Source organism: Pecten maximus, chromosome 2 (genome assembly GCF_902652985.1).
Source record: "Pecten maximus chromosome 2, xPecMax1.1, whole genome shotgun sequence".
Lineage (NCBI taxonomy): Eukaryota > Metazoa > Mollusca > Bivalvia > Pectinida > Pectinidae > Pecten > Pecten maximus.
The window spans coordinates 44,991,009-45,010,631 of record NC_047016.1 but is presented as its reverse complement, the minus strand read 5'-3'; the positions used below and the strand labels follow the sequence as shown (position 1 = coordinate 45,010,631).

The following is a 19,623-nucleotide window of genomic DNA, read 5'->3' as shown; positions in this document are numbered from 1 at the left end:
TCAGTCCCAGAAGCTGAAGATAGTTACTGATTTACCGCCTATATGACTCTATGACCCTCTTGCTGAAAATCATGGTCAATATGAGTTAGCATAGAAAAAATAATAATGCAATACACACCCACTATAAGAAGCAAGTAGTTTACAAGTTTAATCAAAATATGTTTTAAATGTTTCAATTTTTTTAAATACAGCATGGTACACTGAATCTCTTCTACTGGTAAACAGGAACTAGATAAACCCATTACTGGTTCAAAATATTAACTTTTTGTACAGTTTATTTCTGGTATATTGGTGGTGGAATTCTGGTAGTGGTGGAATTCTGGTATTGCAGGCATGAAAGGAAAATTGTAAAACCCACCACCTGGTCATTGAAGGTAAGAAAGGCAATTTGTGAAACCTACCACCTGGTCATTGCAGGCAAGTAAGGCAATTTGTGAAACCTACTACCTGGTCATTGCAGGTAAGAAAGGCAATTTGTGAAACCTACTACCTGGTCATTGCAGGCAAGTAAGGCAATTTGTGAAAAATACCACCTGGTCATTGAAGGTAAGAAAGGCAATTTGTGAAGCCTACCACCTGGTTATTGAAGGTAAGAAAGGAAATTTGTGAAGCCTACCACCTGGTTATTGAAGGTAAGAAAGGCAATTTGTGAAAAATACCACCTGGTCATTGAAGTCAAGAAAGGCAATTTGTAAAAAATACCACCTGGTCATTGAAGGTAAGAAAGGCAATTTGTGAAGCCTACCACCTGGTCATTGAAGGTAAGAAAGGCAATTTGTGAAACCTTCCACCGGGTTATTGAAGGTAAGAAAGGAAATTTGTCAAACCTACCACATGGTCATTGCAGGTAAGAAAGGAAATTTGTCAAACCTACCACATGGTCATTGCAGGTTAATGAATAAAAGACCATTCAGGCAAAAAGGCAAAATATTATATAGATTGCATTAAACTGCTTTAAAACATCATTTAATGCATTATAAACCAATGTTTATCATGTTACATTTGAGAAATTGTACACGATCACTTTCAAATAATTACCTTTTGTAAACTATCCCTTCTATGGAGATGGATGTAAAATTCTTCGGTTCAGAGATAGACAACAAGTGTCCCGAATCTTTCCAGTTCACCTTGTTCACAGGACTGTCATGCCAAGGCAGACCGGTACTACTTTACACTACCAGCCCAAAATGCCTTAACCGATTTTGACCAATTCTGGTCTTGAGCATCTAAGAAAAATCAGAACATTGTAGCGCAACATTTCACTCAGTCGCATTTAAGCCTTAAAGGTACTAATAGTATAGACTTTTTTTGTCTCTGCCAAAACAAAAAGCACATAATAGGGTGACCTCTCTTAAAAATAAATGCCAAAAGCATAAACAACTACCAGGTAGAAGAGAAAAGACTGCAAATAAGTTACTTCTTACGATTCATACTATGGGGGCTGTAGGTTCCCTCAGCCTATCTGTATTTTTCCTACGATTCGTGCCAAGGGGACTGTAGGTCTTTTACAGTCCGCAGTATCTTTGGGTAAAGGATAATAAGCAGATCAGCTCGCCCCCCTGGGGCAGGGTCGATACATCTATAGATATTCAAACTGAAAGGTACTGGTTATTTGTTCTGAAGCAAACATTTTTCACATGCACTCTTAGTAGAAAAAACCAAGACATTTAATAATTTGACATTACACATTTAATAATTTGACATTAAACATATGACTATTTGATATCAAATAATATAAATAGGTTTATAAAGAAGCAAATATGAATTCAATATATTGCAGTTTATTGATTCACAAATTGTAAAATTGCCTAGTGTATGGAAATCACAGTCAGTCGCTCAAACAGTTACCCATTTAACATCCCAGTACAACATTGACTCTTCACTGTAACTAACAGTGATCTGACTGATATAACCAATTCATCATGACATTGAAAGATGAAAAGTTGTTGAAAAATTTTCCTTAATGTACTTTGCTGATTTTAAAGAATTGAGAGGATTTATTATAATGAAAATAATCTAAATTTTGCTGAATGTGTAAAAGATTCAGTCACTGCCATCTTGTGGAATAAAACAAAAAGAATAGTTTGATCCTTTGATGTACATCAAACAGACCACACTTGTTGCATTATCATAAATTGGTTAGCTTTGAAATTGGTTGTTGCCCCTTTGTAATCTTCAAAAGAAATGCATTGTCTTAGCAACTGGTCGGGTTTCTTTCTTGACAACCAATCATTACACTTGCTATGTGGCTTCAATTTTGCCATGACATATTCCAGGGGTGCAGAGGACGAAAGTGAACATAGCTCCTGGAGTATTAAGGGTATCACTTTAATTCAACACAACCAATATGCAGAATATGATAGATAACAATCATTTTTGGAGTTTATGTAATAATTGTAATAGTTTCAATCCTAGAATTGTCAAGTTAGTTAAAAAGACTGTTTTGACATATTCGCAAGATTCTTTACACATAACTACAGCAGCAGGTTTAATGAAAACATAGCAAATGAATAACGTTGATACAAAAGGCAGGGAAACAAAGTTGACAATAATGATTCGTTTTCTAAAAATAACATGTTTTAAATGTAAAAACATTTTTACCTCCAGACAGAACATATTTTGAACTGATATGGTGAATATGATAATCACATTATACATTGACATTACTAGGCCTAAAGACAAGAGGCCCAGAGCGCCTGTATTTTCCCTTTTTGGGCCCCGCACCTCCGGTCTGAGGGTAACCACACCTTTCGTTTACATGTATACGTAAGATCTGCTTTTCCTAATAATGCTCCAGACCAAATTTCATTAAAAGCCATTATGGAGTTGAGGACAAGTAAGGATTTAAAGGATTTATCTAAATTTCCCCTATTGGGACCCACCTCTCCGGCCCCAAGGGCGCCATACCCTCTGTTTATACAATGTCAGTTCTCTTTTCCCCAATAATGCTCCAGACCAAATTTCATCAAAATCCATTCAGGACAAGTAAGGATTTAAAGGATTTACCTATATTGCCCCCGGGGCCCCACCCCTTCTATTTATACGATGTTAGATCCATTCCATGTACTTGTTCATTCTTAGAAATATTAGCTACATATACATGTCTTACCATTCCATACTCTTGTTCATTTTAGAAAACAAGCTTTCCTTGATTAATCATTACAATAACACCTACCAAATATCATTAAAAGAATACAATTATGATGAAATATTCACATCTGTTAATCACCTATTTTTCTTTAACCCTATCTACCCTGTTTACAATGGCTAAAATGATTATAACTTAACATTCAAGATTTTGAAAATCTCTTGAATATGCAAATAAGATATTCACAAATTGACGGTCACGCCCATCACTGAACACTTATCTAAGTTATGAGGTATATTTAGTGCTATTATAGTTGATCATTCTGTGAAGACAACCCATTCTAATTTTTAAAAATATATGCATTTTACATCAAAATCATATTCAGAAACCATATACATGTAGTTAATTTTAAGAACTTCACAACCAATTTTAAAAAGTCAATAACAGAATTTCTAAAAATACATCAGTATATTCTAAATTGGATCAAATTAACAGCATTAAAAACGAGTTTTATGATGCTGGAAAAATATGTCCTGTATACACAGTTTAATTTGTTCACTAGTTCAACAATGAATTTCTAATATTAAACTAATACTACATGTATATAAAATTCCTCCTTTAGAATTGAAACAACATTGACTTGTAAACCAAAATAACATGCATGAAATTTGTAAACAGTAAATAAATTAAACTGAAATACAATATTCGTCTTCTGGTCCAAGATCACAATTATGTTAAAATCTTAAAGGGAATGGGTTGCTTTGTTACTCTTTCATTACAGAAATCTCAATTATAGTAAACTGTTGTCATAATTCACTCTCTCTACTGTCACCTCTGTCACACGATCACCAACACGTACGTAAAATCTGAAAGGCAGACACAATAACAGACAGAGCTTTTAGTCTCTATCGTCACAGAACACATTTCAACAAATATCAATACAAATGTCATTACATGTACAGTGTATCGGAATTATGCTACAACTGTATCTAATTGCAAAGGTGGAAAGTTTCACATTTGCATGTAGACTTAATTTGCAAATAATATGTTTTGGTAAATATCCCAATGCATTTTAAACATAACTACATGTGACAGTAGCATTGTCAATGCAACTCTGTCTTAACACCACACAATAAATTTGTATACTGCCAGCGCTTGCTGCGGACCTTTACTTGTTAACAATTTCAGAAGTCAAATCAGCATTTCTCAGAAATCAGAAGGGTCAAAACATAGTCAGATTGACTGTCCCTTTGAACCCAAGAGTCAAATCTCTTTCAGGGAGCAATAACATTCCTTCAAGGGTCTGTTGGCTGCCCAGTGTTTATCTATGTCTTTGAAAATAATAGTAGCAGGCATATTTTATAAGTTCTATATAATACAATTTTTATCATATGTTAACTGAAGTGCTCTATTTCTTAGGCAATAGAAGAGAAATATACCAGCAGAATAAGTTAAATGCCATACCTTTCAATATGTTAGGTAAATGTATGATATCACTAATATATCTGTATTCCTAAATACATGTATAAACTTGCAGAAAATTCACAGGAAAAATCTGAAAGACTCACCTAGGAATTTTTTAATATCTAAATTGTTTTAATTAAAAACAATTAAGCATAGACACAGCTAGAAGAACAGGTAATCATGAGCGAGATGTTTTATGTAAAGCAACCTTCTTGTATGATATGAACTCTACAAAAAGAATGTCTCTTGTCAAGAATGCACAATAAAAGAATTTTATTCTAGAGGCACACTCTCAGATAATCATACACAGGTTCATTAACATCAGATGAACAGTTTCTGAGTCTCAGGTTCAATCTAGTCGCAGATCAGGAGTGGCATGTGTATAGCTTGCTGTCTGGAAAGGTGTCGCAGAATCAGTCGTCCAGAGATTCGTATCTACAAGCATGACAAACATTTCTCTATCAAACCAAATTAACCTATTACTTGGTATTTCATACTATGTTCAAAGTTTTTTTTATTATTTACCTCTTTATTCTGTAACAACCATACTGAGTATTGCTTAAAATCCCTCAAGTAATGAAGACTATAGAACGCCGACAATGATTTTCTAAAAATTGTAATTGTGACATTGACCAAACCCTGACACTCATATTCAGCCTAAATAAGGACCAGGAGTGACCATTCTTAGCTTTGAAGGCTGCCCACCCAAATTCAAAAGTTACCTTAACCCTTTTTAATCCTTATTGCACATCTACATATCACAGTATAAAATCATGTCATATCTTATTAGACCAAATGAACTAGATTTGTTCCTTGACATTTTGTTTGATTCCAAGCAACTTTGCTTCATAATATTATAACAAAATGTTAACCAGTTAAGAAATAGAAAATTTGACCTCGATCTTTGACCGAAAAACCTTAAGCTTTCAAACCTTGGTGACTGTGACCAACTTTGCTTCATAACGTCTTAGCAAAATATTAACCAGTTGAGAGATGTAAAATTTGACCTTGACCTTTGACTCAATAACCTAAATAGTTAACAAATGAAACCTTGTTTGATTTTTATCCACTTTGCTTCATAATGGTATAACAAAATGTTAAACAGTTAAAAGATCCATGACCTTGACCTTCAATCAGTTGACTTCTTGTTGTATGGTGACCAACTTTGCTTCATAATGTCATAACAAAATGTTTACCAGATAAGAGCAAAAACATTTGAATTTTTTTGTTAAAATCCAAGATGGCCGATTAGCAGTCATTTTGAATCCAATCAACCTGAAAAATCACCAAGCAAAACAAGGATGCATGGGAAATCACCATGTAAAATCATAGAAACATAACTGATATACTTTATTAATAATTAATATTGTGTAAAAACTCCCAAAAAACAGAGCCAACTTGATATATAGGGCACCAGTATTTTTGATTTCAGGCCCTAATTACAAAAAAAAAAACATTACCGGATTCATGCAAAAGAGAAAAATTATCAACAGAAGATTCCAAGGCCATCCTCAACTGACCTAACTTTATTGACAGGATGATAAACAACCAGTAACCTTATAAACAGTGGACCTTATAATGTAGTTATACTTACTTTGATAATCGCCGCCTTAGATCTTTAATCTGATCATTTTTCTTTGTCAGCATTTGTTTAAGATTTTTAAATGGTGTTGTTTGATGCACTTTCTTTTCAAGTTCCTACCAAATAAAATTTAACTTGTAATTAAAAGCATTCAGCATACAATACATACTTATAAACAGATCGGATCTGGGTGATGGGGAATATTATTTTTACAAATAACTGCATTCACAGCGTAAGAGGTGAAAGGCTGTATTGCTTTATAATTTTTTTCTAATTGAACATTTACACTATCAAAAGTGTTGACATCTGCTGGTTTACTTCCACTATCCAGGAAAGGGACTACAAACCCATCACATATTGTCCTACTCATATCTATGTTCCATCATTAACAAGAGAACCATGAATCTGTATTAACCTTTCAAATTTATCTGATCAGCCATTCTTAACAAATCTCATTTTATACAAAGTACTTATTATAATTGGAGCATGATTTTGTAAAATTCTTACACTGTTATTCTGTCCAATTGTTTTTCAATATCTAGATTTTATCAATAACCTTACTATAGTAAACAATGACAGGAGTATACCTTTCTTTATCCCATAACTATACGCCCATTTCACAACTGATATGCCATGCCATAAACTATTATTAAATTGTTTTTGTGTACATTTTGGTGTATAGAGGTTAAAACATTTCAATCAAAAAATAGCATTTCATGTAAAACAAAAGTCTTAAATGTATGTGAACATGATCAATTCTATGCATGCTTATATTTTAATAAATGTATACTGAATACATACGGTATCAAATAGAAATGGAGGAAGATACTGAGACTTTATATTGGTTGTTTTTTAAATACAAAAATTAGTTGATCGCTGAGACTGACCAAACCTGTCCCATAGTATGTCAATGATGTCAAAGATCAACTTAAATGTATATTTGAAGTTTGACTGTCCGTGCAGTAGATTATTTACAATAAACTGAAAAATAGCTTTGAACACTTGGAAGATTAAGTTTTCTTTCCAAAATGCCTTTGCACAATTAGAGTACGTCCAATTTTGGCACTTGATTGACAATGTGGTAAAACAATCTTAAGAGTTTTTACAAATCTCTGTGAACATCACCTTCTTCTGAGCGGCAATAGCAATTCCTAGTCCATTCTTGTAAAATGCAAGTTCAATATTAGACTGACAGGACAAAGTTGTTTTGCATATTTTCTTATCTCACCCTTAGGAAAAGACAAGCTAAACGTGCTCTTTGAACGTGCTCTTGATCTCGATAGGGTGACGTCAATATGACCTGACTCGGAACGTTTGAATGTTAAATAACAATATATTATTCAGAAAAGAAATTAAAATAAGTATTAATTATCAGAGTTAACTGAGAGTTTGGTGTTCTTTTTGACAAGCTGAGCGGAACTACATGCATATTTTGTACGAAATCAACATGGTAAGGTGTAAAGCATCGATAACTACCACTGTAGATATGATAAGTCTCTCTTACTTTTTCTGCCATTTCTAGCATTTCATGAATCCTAAGAAGCTCGTGTTTTGTGGTTGTGAGATCGGATTCCATGTTGCCTAAAGATGCAGCACCACTCTTCTTTGTCTGCAAGCATAAATGACAGTGAAATAATACTGTTCAGAAAACAGCACAGTGACAATCACTTATACCAGGTAATTATAACACAAACAATAAAAATTAAAAAAAAAAAATCACTTCTGAATGATAAGTACATACTTATTAGATGCATGCAGAATGTAAATTATCAACCTTTTCCTTAATTCCAGTGAATATTTTTTACTAGTCATGTAGTAATGTTATTTATGTATTTTCCTAATATCATCATCGTAAAGATTTCTATGTGAAATTTCTCCTATACTTTGCATTGGGTTTTGGACTGTTTCATCTGGCTATTTAAACAAGAGGCCCATGGGCCTTAACAGTCATCTGACTCTAAAGACCCTTCTACTATAGTAGTACACATACTCAGCAGCAAGTATAGTGGCACTGTTGGCCATTGTGGCCATCTTGGATTTCAGATCGACCCGTAAAATAACAACACTTGATCAGGACCATCTCAGGATCATTCCACATAAGTTAAAGCTGAATCCCCCTGATGGAACTTGATCAGGACCATCTCAGGATCATTCCACATAAGTTAAAGCTGAATCCCACTGATGGAACTTGGGGTCAGGACCATCTCAGGTAATTTAGTGCTGAATCCCACTGATGGAACTTGAGAAGAAGTTTGAAATAGGTGCTGTTCAGGAACACCATGACTGTGCAATCATGTCACAAAAAGGCCGCCGTGGCTGCCATGTCAAAATTTGTACAAGGCTGAAAAATAACAACACTTTGTTGGCTCCCCTTCCTTAACATCCTGACCAATTTCCAGCTCAATGCCACCAGTGAAACTGGGGAAGAATTTTAAAATGTGTTTTTCAAGATGGCTGTCATGTGAATATTCTTAAACATCAAAACAAAAAAGTCAATATGATTTTATAGCAGAATCTATTGACTTAAGCATATGCTTAACTAAGATTTTTTATGAATAGAAGTCAAGGTCTGTGGACCTCTTGTTTAATGAGGAGTCATTTAAAGATTTTAGCATATTTAACCTCTGTGACCTTGAATGAGGGTTAAGGTCATTCAATTGAAAAGAAATTGTGGCCCTTCAACCAAGCATACTACAAGGCCAATATCAGGCCTCTAGGTCTCTTGATTATTGAGAAAAAGTCATTTAAAGCTTTTAGCATGTTTGACCCCGTGACCTTGAATGTAGATCAAGGTCAATCATTTGAACAAACTTCGTACCCCTTCATCCAAGCATGCAACAGGGCCAATATCAGGTTCCTTTCTCGGTTATTGAGAAGTTGTTTTAAAGGTTTTAGCATATGCAGCTCCTGTGACCTTGACATAAGGTCAATGTCATCCATATTTGAAAAAACTCAGTAGCCTTTTACTCTGGCATGCCACAGGACCAAAATGAGGTCTATGTGCCTCAATATTATCAAGAAGAAGTTGTTAAAAGGAAAGACTTGATGATAATTAACGCCGTACAAAAGCATACTCAGCTGACATGTACTAGGTTTGTATATTGGAGAGTGGAGTACCTCGGCTAACTCAGCTGACATGTTTGTATATTGGAGAGTGGAGTGTGAGGTCTATTTACGGTACTTACCTCGGCTAACTCAGCTGACATGTTTGTATATTGGAGAGTGGAGTGTGAGGTCTATTTACGGCACTTACCTCGGCTAACTCAGCTGACATGTACTAGGTTTGGGAGAGTGGAGTGTGAGGTCTATTTACGGTACTTAGCTCGGCTAACTCAGCTGACATGTTTCTATATTGGAGAGTGGAGTGTGAGGTCTATTTACGGTACTTACCTCGGCTAACTCAGCTGACATGTTTGTATATTGGAGAGTGGAGTGTGAGGTCTATTTACGGTACTTACCTCAGCTAACTCAGCTGACATATTTCTATATTGGAGAGTGGAGTGTGAGGTCTATTTACGGTACTTACCTCGGCTAACTCAGCTGACATGTTTGTATATTGGAGAGTGGAGTGTGAGGTCTATTTACGGTACTTACCTCGGCTAACTCAGCTGACATGTTTGTATATTGGAGAGTGGAGTGTGAGGTCTATTTACGGTACTTACCTCGGCTAACTCAGCTGACATGTTTCTATATTGGAGAGTGGAGTGTGAGGTCTATTTACGGTACTTACCTCGGCTAACTCAGCTGACATGTTTCTATATTGGAGAGTGGAGTGTGAGGTCTATTTACGGTACTTACCTCGGCTAACTCAGCTGACATGTTTGTATATTGGAGAGTGGAGTGTGAGGTCTATTTACGGTACTTACCTCGGCTAACTCAGCTGACATGCCTTGTAACTGTTTCCTCATGGTTTCCACCTCCAAATCATGCTGATAAAGATAATTATTATCAGTGTAAATCAAGCGGTATTGATCATATTATTGAAGTTGAAATGTTACTAAGATTCTGATACAACACTCGGTTGTAAACCTGACAATTTAACATCTATTCCACTAGGATATTTAAACATATCCTAGTTCCAGTCTGATGATATTGAAAGCTTATTTCTGTGGACTGATATTTGATAATCAACTTATGTAAATTGATATTGAGACAAAGAAAAATCCATTAATCGAAAACATCAAGCATTCAAGAAACAATTTAGGAATGCAGTTGTGTCCTTAACCACAAAAATGGTTAAAACTCACCATTCCTGAGCGACTGTCATCTTCACTCACTGAAGTTAATCCAGCTAAAGCGGACTGTAAATTGAAAAAAACAAAACGAAAACAAAATAAAACAAATATGTCAAATCTAGTTTGTGCCCTTGATATAAAGATACTTAAAGCAATTATTGGTACGCTGTACTTCAATTTTCATGCATCAGTTCTTTCAGAAAACAAGAGGCCCAATGGGCCTGTATCACTTCACTGCTTCTAGAGCAACTTAGTGAAACCATGAAAGCAGAGGTCTTGTATTTATGCTCACCGTGCCACCCATTTTGAGAAGTTTTTCCTTTGCTTTTTTGTTTTCTGCCATTAATTTCTTCATTTCTCTGTCTAATTCTTCAATTTTCTGAAAAAAAAGAAAAAGAAAATACAGGCACTAATTAAAGATAGCCAGAATTGGCATTATTTTTAACAAACTATGAAAGATATGATAAATTATTCTGTGAGAGACACAAAAATCATAGCAGATGTGGTCTTGAGATATGCTATTCAATACACCTCCAACCTAGCTCACATCTCAAGTTTCTTAGGCATATTACACCATCAGGAATATTCAATCCTTGCTATCCAATTATTCATCATGATTGCATTGCATAGATATTACTGTTAAACACGTATTTACTACTGACAAAACATTGTTATCTGATTTTTCCTGGGGATAAATTGTTTTCTGATTATTCTTATCCTGAATGTCCCTGATATTAAGATACTAAAGATACTAAACACATACATGTTGTATAGATTCATAGTTTGTGGAAGATTATTTTTATTACAGTAACCTACCATGTGTAGTATAGTAACAACAGAGTTACCTTCCCTGTGTAGTAGTAACAACAGAGTTACCTACCCTGTGTAGTAGTAACAACAGAGTTACCTACCCTGTGTAGTAGTAACAACAGAGTTACCTACCCTGTGTAGTAGTAACAACAGAGTTACCTACCCTGTGTAGTAGTAACAACAGAGTTACCTACCCTGTGTAGTAGTAACAACAGAGTTACCTACCCTGTGTAGTATAGTAACAACAGAGTTATCTACCCTGTGTAGTAGTAACAACAGAGTTACCTACCCTGTGTAGTAGTAACAACAGAGTTACCTACCCTGTGTAGTAGTAACAACAGAGTTATCTACCCTGTGTAGTATAGTAACAACAGAGTTACCTACCCTGTGTAGTATAGTAACAACAGAGTTACCTACCCTGTGTAGTAGTAACAACAGAGTTACCTACCCTGTGTAGTAGTAACAACAGAGTTACCTACCATGTGTAGTATAGTAACAACAGAGTTACCTACCCTGTGTAGTATAGTAACAACAGAGTTACCTACCCTGTGTAGTAGTAACAACAGAGTTACCTACCCTGTGTAGTAGTAACAACAGAGTTACCTACCCTGTGTAGTAGTAACAACAGAGTTACCTACCCTGTGTAGTAGTAACAACAGAGTTACCTACCCTGTGTAGTAGTAACAACAGAGTTACCTACCCTGTGTAGTAGTAACAACAGAGTTACCTACCCTGTGTAGTAGTAACAACAGAGTTACCTACCCTGTGTAGTAGTAACAACAGAGTTACCTACCCTGTGTAGTAGTAACAACAGAGTTACCTACCCTGTGTAGTAGTAACAACAGAGTTACCTACCCTGTGTAGTAGTAACAACAGAGTTACCTACCCTGTGTAGTAGTAACAACAGAGTTACCTACCCTGTGTAGTAGTAACAACAGAGTTACCTACCCTGTGTAGTAGTAACAACAGAGTTACCTACCCTGTGTAGTAGTAACAACAGAGTTACCTACCCTGTGTAGTAGTAACAACAGAGTTACCTACCCTGTGTAGTAGTAACAACAGAGTTACCTACCCTGTGTAGTAGTAACAACAGAGTTACCTACCCTGTGTAGTAGTAACAACAGAGTTACCTACCCTGTGTAGTAGTAACAACAGAGTTACCTACCCTGTGTAGTATAGTAACAACAGAGTTACCTACCCTGTGTAGTAGTAACAACAGAGTTACCTACCCTGTGTAGTAGTAACAACAGAGTTACCTACCCTGTGTAGTAGTAACAACAGAGTTACCTACCCTGTGTAGTAGTAACAACAGAGTTACCTACCCTGTGTAGTAGTAACAACAGAGTTACCTACCCTGTGTAGTAGTAACAACAGAGTTACCTACCCTGTGTAGTAGTAACAACAGAGTTACCTACCCTGTGTAGTAGTAACAACAGAGTTACCTACCCTGTGTAGTAGTAACAACAGAGTTACCTACCCTGTGTAGTAGTAACAACAGAGTTACCTACCCTGTGTAGTAGTAACAACAGAGTTACCTACCCTGTGTAGTAGTAACAACAGAGTTACCTACCCTGTGTAGTAGTAACAACAGAGTTACCTACCCTGTGTAGTAGTAACAACAGAGTTACCTACCCTGTGTAGTAGTAACAACAGAGTTACCTACCCTGTGTAGTAGTAACAACAGAGTTACCTACCCTGTGTAGTAGTAACAACAGAGTTACCTACCCTGTGTAGTAGTAACAACAGAGTTACCTACCCTGTGTAGTAGTAACAACAGAGTTACCTACCCTGTGTAGTAGTAACAACAGAGTTACCTACCCTGTGTAGTAGTAACAACAGAGTTACCTACCCTGTGTAGTAGTAACAACAGAGTTACCTACCCTGTGTAGTAGTAACAACAGAGTTATCTACCCTGTGTAGTAGTAACAACAGAGTTACCTACCCTGTGTAGTAGTAACAACAGAGTTACCTACCCTGTGTAGTAGTAACAACAGAGTTACCTACCCTGTGTAGTAGTAACAACAGAGTTATCTACCCTGTGTAGTAGTAACAACAGAGTTACCTACCCTGTGTAGTAGTAACAACAGAGTTACCTACCCTGTGTAGTAGTAACAACAGAGTTACCTACCCTGTGTAGTAGTAACAACAGAGTTACCTACCCTGTGTAGTAGTAACAACAGAGTTATCTACCCTGTGTAGTAGTAACAACAGAGTTACCTACCCTGTGTAGTAGTAACAACAGAGTTACCTACCCTGTGTAGTAGTAACAACAGAGTTACCTACCCTGTGTAGTAGTAACAACAGAGTTACCTACCCTGTGTAGTAGTAACAACAGAGTTACCTACCCTGTGTAGTAGTAACAACAGAGTTACCTACCCTGTGTAGTAGTAACAACAGAGTTACCTACCCTGTGTAGTATAGTAACAACAGAGTTACCTACCCTGTGTAGTAGTAACAACAGAGTTACCTACCCTGTGTAGTAGTAACAACAGAGTTACCTACCCTGTGTAGTAGTAACAACAGAGTTACCTACCCTGTGTAGTAGTAACAACAGAGTTACCTACCCTGTGTAGTATAGTAACAACAGAGTTACCTACCCTGTGTAGTAGTAACAACAGAGTTACCTACCCTGTGTAGTAGTAACAACAGAGTTACCTACCCTGTGTAGTAGTAACAACAGAGTTACCTACCCTGTGTAGTATAGTAACAACAGAGTTACCTACCCTGTGTAGTAGTAACAACAGAGTTACCTACCCTGTGTAGTAGTTCTGTGCCTCCTTTCTGATTTATTGGTGTAAGTTTCACATTTTTAAGTACTCCTTGTAAATCAGAATCCATTTTTGTACCAGCAAATTCTTTTTCTTCAAAGTCTGCTATTTGTTCTAATAGATCTCTACAAAAACAATCATACAGAAAGGTTATTTCTGTTTTTGTTATTTCTAATATTTTGTTGCTTCAAAATTCAACAGTTCAATGATACATAGAAATGCTATAAAATTCTAGTAATTTGACAAATACTAGTAATTCAGAAAAAAGAGATCATGTCATAGCCCAACTGGGAATCTATGACGTACTGATACGATATCCCACATGGATTCTGGCATCCACCATCCTGTGATCTTTCCATCTGACAGTGGTGGGTTATGAAAATTTACATTATACTATGTATTTACTATGTTGCATTATACCTGTAAAATAAAAGACAGTCACATGTACACAGAACATTTTCCTTTCATTTTTTGCATCTCTTACCGATTTTCCAGCTCAGAGATATCAGCCCCAAGCTTGAGATGCCATTTTTCTGCCTGCATGAACATCTGTCGACACAGCAGGATATTTGTGTGTGAGGTATTGATGAGTTCATCATCTACTTCTCCTCTTACCACAGACAGTAGTCCATCTAACATATCTGTAACTTCATCTATGGTGTATGTTGTCTCATCGAGTCTGCATGAGGAAAAATGAAAATTGAATTCAGATCAACAATTTTCTCCTTCATTGATACCATACCCACAAATCTAAGCATAACATCAACCTTCAGGATAACGAACATGATTGATAGTTTGTCTAAAGGAGTAAAAATCCCTAATTACATATGACAGTATAATGTAGTATCTACATGAGGTGAAAGTGAAATTAGATATGCATATGCCAGACAGAGATTTTGATAATGGTTAATACATTCATTTTAAAAGGTAAAATAGAATAAAATGGCATTTGTGAAAAGATCTATAAGCCTAATGATTGCTTGCTGAATTGCAATTCCATAAAGAAGAACAGATCTAAAACTTTATTACCACAACTAATGGTAGGTATTAAACTCCCAAGGCATAAAAAATAATCATAAAAACTGTTGAACAACAAAAATTTATACCACACATGGAATAAACTCTAAACAAGGTTTGATTGGTTTTACACAGTGACCTTTGGCAGGGACTTTTGAAATTTTAATCAAGTGGTTCAATGGGCTTTGATTGGCTAACACTTGAAAGCCACTTCACAGGGTTGTGGAAATGATGACACACAAAAAGTAGTTTTCAATTGTTTTTGTGATGATTCATTTTTATAAGGATTTCTTTCAAATAATGAACTTGCTAATAATTTGTTATTATTAACAATAAATTGTAATACCTGCACATCGTCAGTTTTGCATATTAATTAACAGCATTTCACTTTAGGTCATATCATTTCACCCAACCTGATATTGGGAAAAGAATACACAATGACACAAAACAGGTCAATTCACCTCAGAATAGCTTTTCTGTTGTGGTCACACGAACTCATGGTTGTTTTATTTGATATTTCTTTCAATCTGATCAGTTATTTTTCAAAAGTTACAAAAAACACTAAAGCTTGAGTGAAAGAAATACCATATACAACGTCCACTCATTGTGCAACTTCTAAATATTTATCATTTCATCATTATTTTATATTCAATATTTTTGACATATAAATTGTTTTTAGTATTTGTCCTCTGCATTAGAAGGTAACATTAAATGATTTTTTCTGTTTTAATTAATAAAAAAAGGTAAAAAAGGAATTAAAAACAACATTTTAGAAACAAGATCTCTGCTTTGCTTTATCACATTGATTCTTTTTATGTGGTCACCATGCAATGTGCCAGTTGATTTTACAAAGATGAATAAAATGCACAAAAACCTTAGTATAGAAATTCAATTGCTAAAGTATACACTATTTCATTTAGGAAAATACCTGCTGCTCTTTAAATCTTCAAAACACATGTCAACAGCTCTCAACCTTTGACCTCGTTGGTAACGGGCAAATCTCATATAGTTGATGACTTGAGCCTGATGGTGCTCATTGACTCCTAGCTTTGCTGTCTGTAAACCAAATACTAATAAATTAAAAGACAACAAGCATTCTGTGAGTATTGCTAAACCAATACATGTCCCCTACCGGTGCCCCCAAGTTAAAACTTTAGCCAAATTTGAGTAAAAAAAGTTTAGCCACAACTGAAATATGATTATGACCATTTTATGAAAATAAGTTCATTCCGAACAATGTGTAAATTCAACTCTATTGGGGTGAATAAACAATGTTTCCTGCCCATAAAAGATATTCAGGTATTCTTTTGGTATGTCTACTCTACAGAGTAAAAGAATCTAAGTGAATTTAAATTGAAATGTGTAATAACAGCCTTGGATTGAAATACATATTTGTATAAAAATAATTCTGCATAGCACAACATAGTAGTACACTGATTTTATTCTAAAAGAATCTCACATCAGTGTAGCATTTAATACAGAGAAAACAGTTAAGCCCATATTACGGAAAAAAATTCAAAAAATGAAAATAATTTTTTCATTTTCAACTGTACAAAAGAAATGCCACACACCCAAAGAACCTCTATGCAAAGAATCGGCATCCTAATACCATTATTAAGTGAATGGTGTGCCATTATAAAACTTTAACCAAAACTTTAACCTGAAGAATACAGAGAAAAAAGTTAAGTTCATAATATGGCAGAAATTTCAAAAAATGATTTTTTTTTCACTTTTAACCATACAAAAGTAATGCCACACATCCAAAGAACCTCTATGCAAAGAATCAGCATCCTAATACCATTATTAAGTGAATGGTGTGCCATTATAAAACTTTAACCAAAACTTTAACCGGGCGGACGGACGGACTGACAGACGCAGGCAAAACCTATAGTCCCCCCAGGTTTCACCGGTAGGGGACTAATAAAGAACTCTAATGAATACAAAATATGGGCGGAGTTATAATTACACATGTACATAGTTAAATCAATAATAAAACCTGTCAGTGACCTACAATTAGGTTAGGTGAAGCTACACCTCATCAGCCAAAACAGCTTGTTTTGAATCTACAGCATAGTTGAGAGGTACAATGATTTATGTGCATATCTATTTTTAACGATACTACATTAATGTATCTCACCAATTGAGATGTATGAATGATAATCCAGTGTCAAATAAGTCTCATAGGTGAGGACACCAATTGTACTTTCTTATTTTACTGTTTGAGCAATAAAACTATTCAAACTTTTTTTTTTAAATCAAGAGGCCCATAGGTCTTTATGGTCCCCTGATATATATATTTGCATATTTGATCCACCCCAGGCCCAATATAAAGTCTCTGTGCCTCTTGCTTAGTGGAAAGAAGTCATTTTAGAATTTTAGCATATTTGACCCCTGTGGCCTTGAATGATTCGAAGGTCAGGTCATTCATGCAATCTCTGATCAATAGCTCATCGAATTTACCTTAGCAAGTCTCTGGGTAACTTGCTTAATGACAAGAAGCTGTTTAAAGATTTTAGTATATTTGACCCCTCCAAGGTATATAATGTGCATGTGCCATGTGGCAGCAGCCAAAAAGTAATAATTCAAGTAAAAAACTAATTTAACAAATGTAATTTCCTTGTATAGGTATACATGGAACATTCTACCTTAAAGCATATGACAGGTAGAAATTATCTGTATCATTACACATTTATTTAACTGTTTTTATATCTAATATTGCCAGTGTATCATTACTTATTCATTTACTTAAAGGGTTTTACATCTGCTATTACAGCCTTGCAGTAGTATCATTACTAGTTTAGTGGCTATATATAGACACAGACCTGCTTCTAGGCTAGTTGTTCAGTAACAATACCTGACCAGATGTAATCAGTCATGATCACAATGATTCCTGTACAGGTACCTATGCTATCCCCATAGTCAACTGGCTTTTAAGCCCACCATGATCAGATGGTGGACTATTCAAATCGCCCTGCGTCTGTGGTCTGTCCTGTCATGAATCAGTCCTGTCAGTCTTTCATTTGACTGATAAGGATCATTCAGTGGTAGGCGCCAAGATCCCTCTGTGATCTCTTGTTAATTAATGTTAACCTGATGCACTGTTTCAAAATATTTTATTATCAAGTATTACATGTATGCACAATTACATAAATACATGGATTAGACAACAGGCTAAACCTATTCTGGTCCTTTCCAAAAAGTCTGGTTATCTGGTGCATCACATAATATGTGTAAATCAGAGTGTATTAAGTCAATTATGTCAGGCTGCGAGTTGCAAATAACTAAAAAATAATCTAAGATACTTCTCGGTCAAATAAACACCTAAGTAAGATGATACAATTGGGCATATGAAGAACATTATTAATTTATTTCAATGGGAAACCCTAGGCCTTTTGGGTCCATTCTCTGAAAATAATGCCAATGATCAATCTTAACCCCATTTCTATCCGTTTTCGTATTTCCAAGTCCGTTTCGGTGAATACCCCAACCGGTAAGAAACGATGTCATAGAGAGCGCAGCTCGAACGAGCAAAGACATGGTAGAGATGTCTCGGAAACCCCCCTTTTCCCCCAATATACTTAGAGTTCAAAACTTTCTCAGTAACCGGAAACAGGAAGTCACGACAAGATCCAGTGTTGCGCAAGACTGTATTCAAAGTCACATTCTCGGGAGATTACAAAATATCAAGATTTTAAAAATATGCAAATGTTTGACTTCACACTAGTTAGAATTTGTTAATAAAATTTATCACGAACAAGTTCTTAATTTTTTATATTCAAAACGTAACCGTATAATTTTCAACGAAAATATTTCCGGTGTTTTACAAGTGCAGCTCCGGTCTGTTCGAGTTGCATACAAGTTTACCAAATAAAGCACATAAAATAAAGAGGGCTTCCGAATTTTTTGTTGTCGTCTGCTGGTCTGCTGCTCATCTGCGAGATCTGCTGTCCCGTCACCTTGTCATCGCTTAATCAGTCTATTTTAAGGCTTATTCTACGATTAGTTTTTGTAGTAAGTTATCTAAATCATAATTCTTGTTGATATATACTTTATTACAAACCAGTGTATAGATCTGTTGGCAATATATTCATTTTGTAACGTGGGATTTACTATTCTAGTACACTAGATTATGTGTGCTTGTTTCTCGAATTCCATGGGCACCAGGATTGCTGCGCTCTCACATAGGCCATGCCTAAAATTATATTATGTGTAATGATCGTTCATTTGTTGCACGTGTATTGTATATATTTACCTGTATTTGTATTGAGTGCGTACTATCTGTATTGGTACATGTAAAGGATTACGACGTATTATGTGGGCTCGGGGCTATATATACATTGCATTCAGAAACAGTTCCGAGTGAATTAAACGTTTCGTAATGAATATGATCATATATTAGTGGTACACTAAACAGCTATCATGTATATCTCAAACAGCTATCATGTACACCTCTTACCATCTTGCAGAGAGTGTGTATTCGATGGACGGAATGAATCGGTGAAGAAATTCCTGTTTGTGGACGGATGCGACTCCTGTTTGAGACCGAGGCTTGACAGGTCCGCGGCAAATATACACATATTAAAATTTCTGTAGAATAGAAACTCATTTTAAACATAGGTGTTCATGTTTATTTTATGAAGTTTCATATAATTTTATAAA

The 19,623-nt window shown here is 35.4% G+C and overlaps 1 protein-coding gene across 1 annotated transcript; it reads right to left on the bottom strand.

Moving 5' to 3' along the window:
• Positions 1–1,671: 1,671 nt before the first annotated feature.
• On the bottom strand, positions 1,672–19,506 carry LOC117322225 (leucine zipper transcription factor-like protein 1). Its single transcript, XM_033877006.1, has 10 exons — positions 19,421–19,506; positions 15,893–16,020; positions 14,432–14,626; positions 13,934–14,072; positions 10,662–10,748; positions 10,382–10,435; positions 10,001–10,063; positions 7,639–7,743; positions 6,147–6,250; positions 1,672–4,987 (listed from the first exon to the last, which is right to left on the bottom strand). Exons 1-10 carry the CDS (start codon positions 19,421–19,423, stop codon positions 4,966–4,968), a joined length of 900 nt encoding a protein of 299 aa, XP_033732897.1. The 5' UTR covers positions 19,424–19,506; the 3' UTR covers positions 1,672–4,965.
• Between the last annotated feature and the right edge of the window lie 117 nt (positions 19,507–19,623).

Excerpts from the sequence above, each read along its gene's own strand:
- LOC117322225 (XM_033877006.1), bottom strand. Across the intron at positions 14,073-14,431 it reads ATCTCTGAGCTGGAAAATCG|AGATCTATTAGAACAAATAG; the intron begins GTAAGAGATGCA and ends TTGTTTTTGTAG. Across the intron at positions 6,251-7,638 it reads TGCTAGAAATGGCAGAAAAA|GAACTTGAAAAGAAAGTGCA; the intron begins GTAAGAGAGACT and ends TTTATTTGGTAG.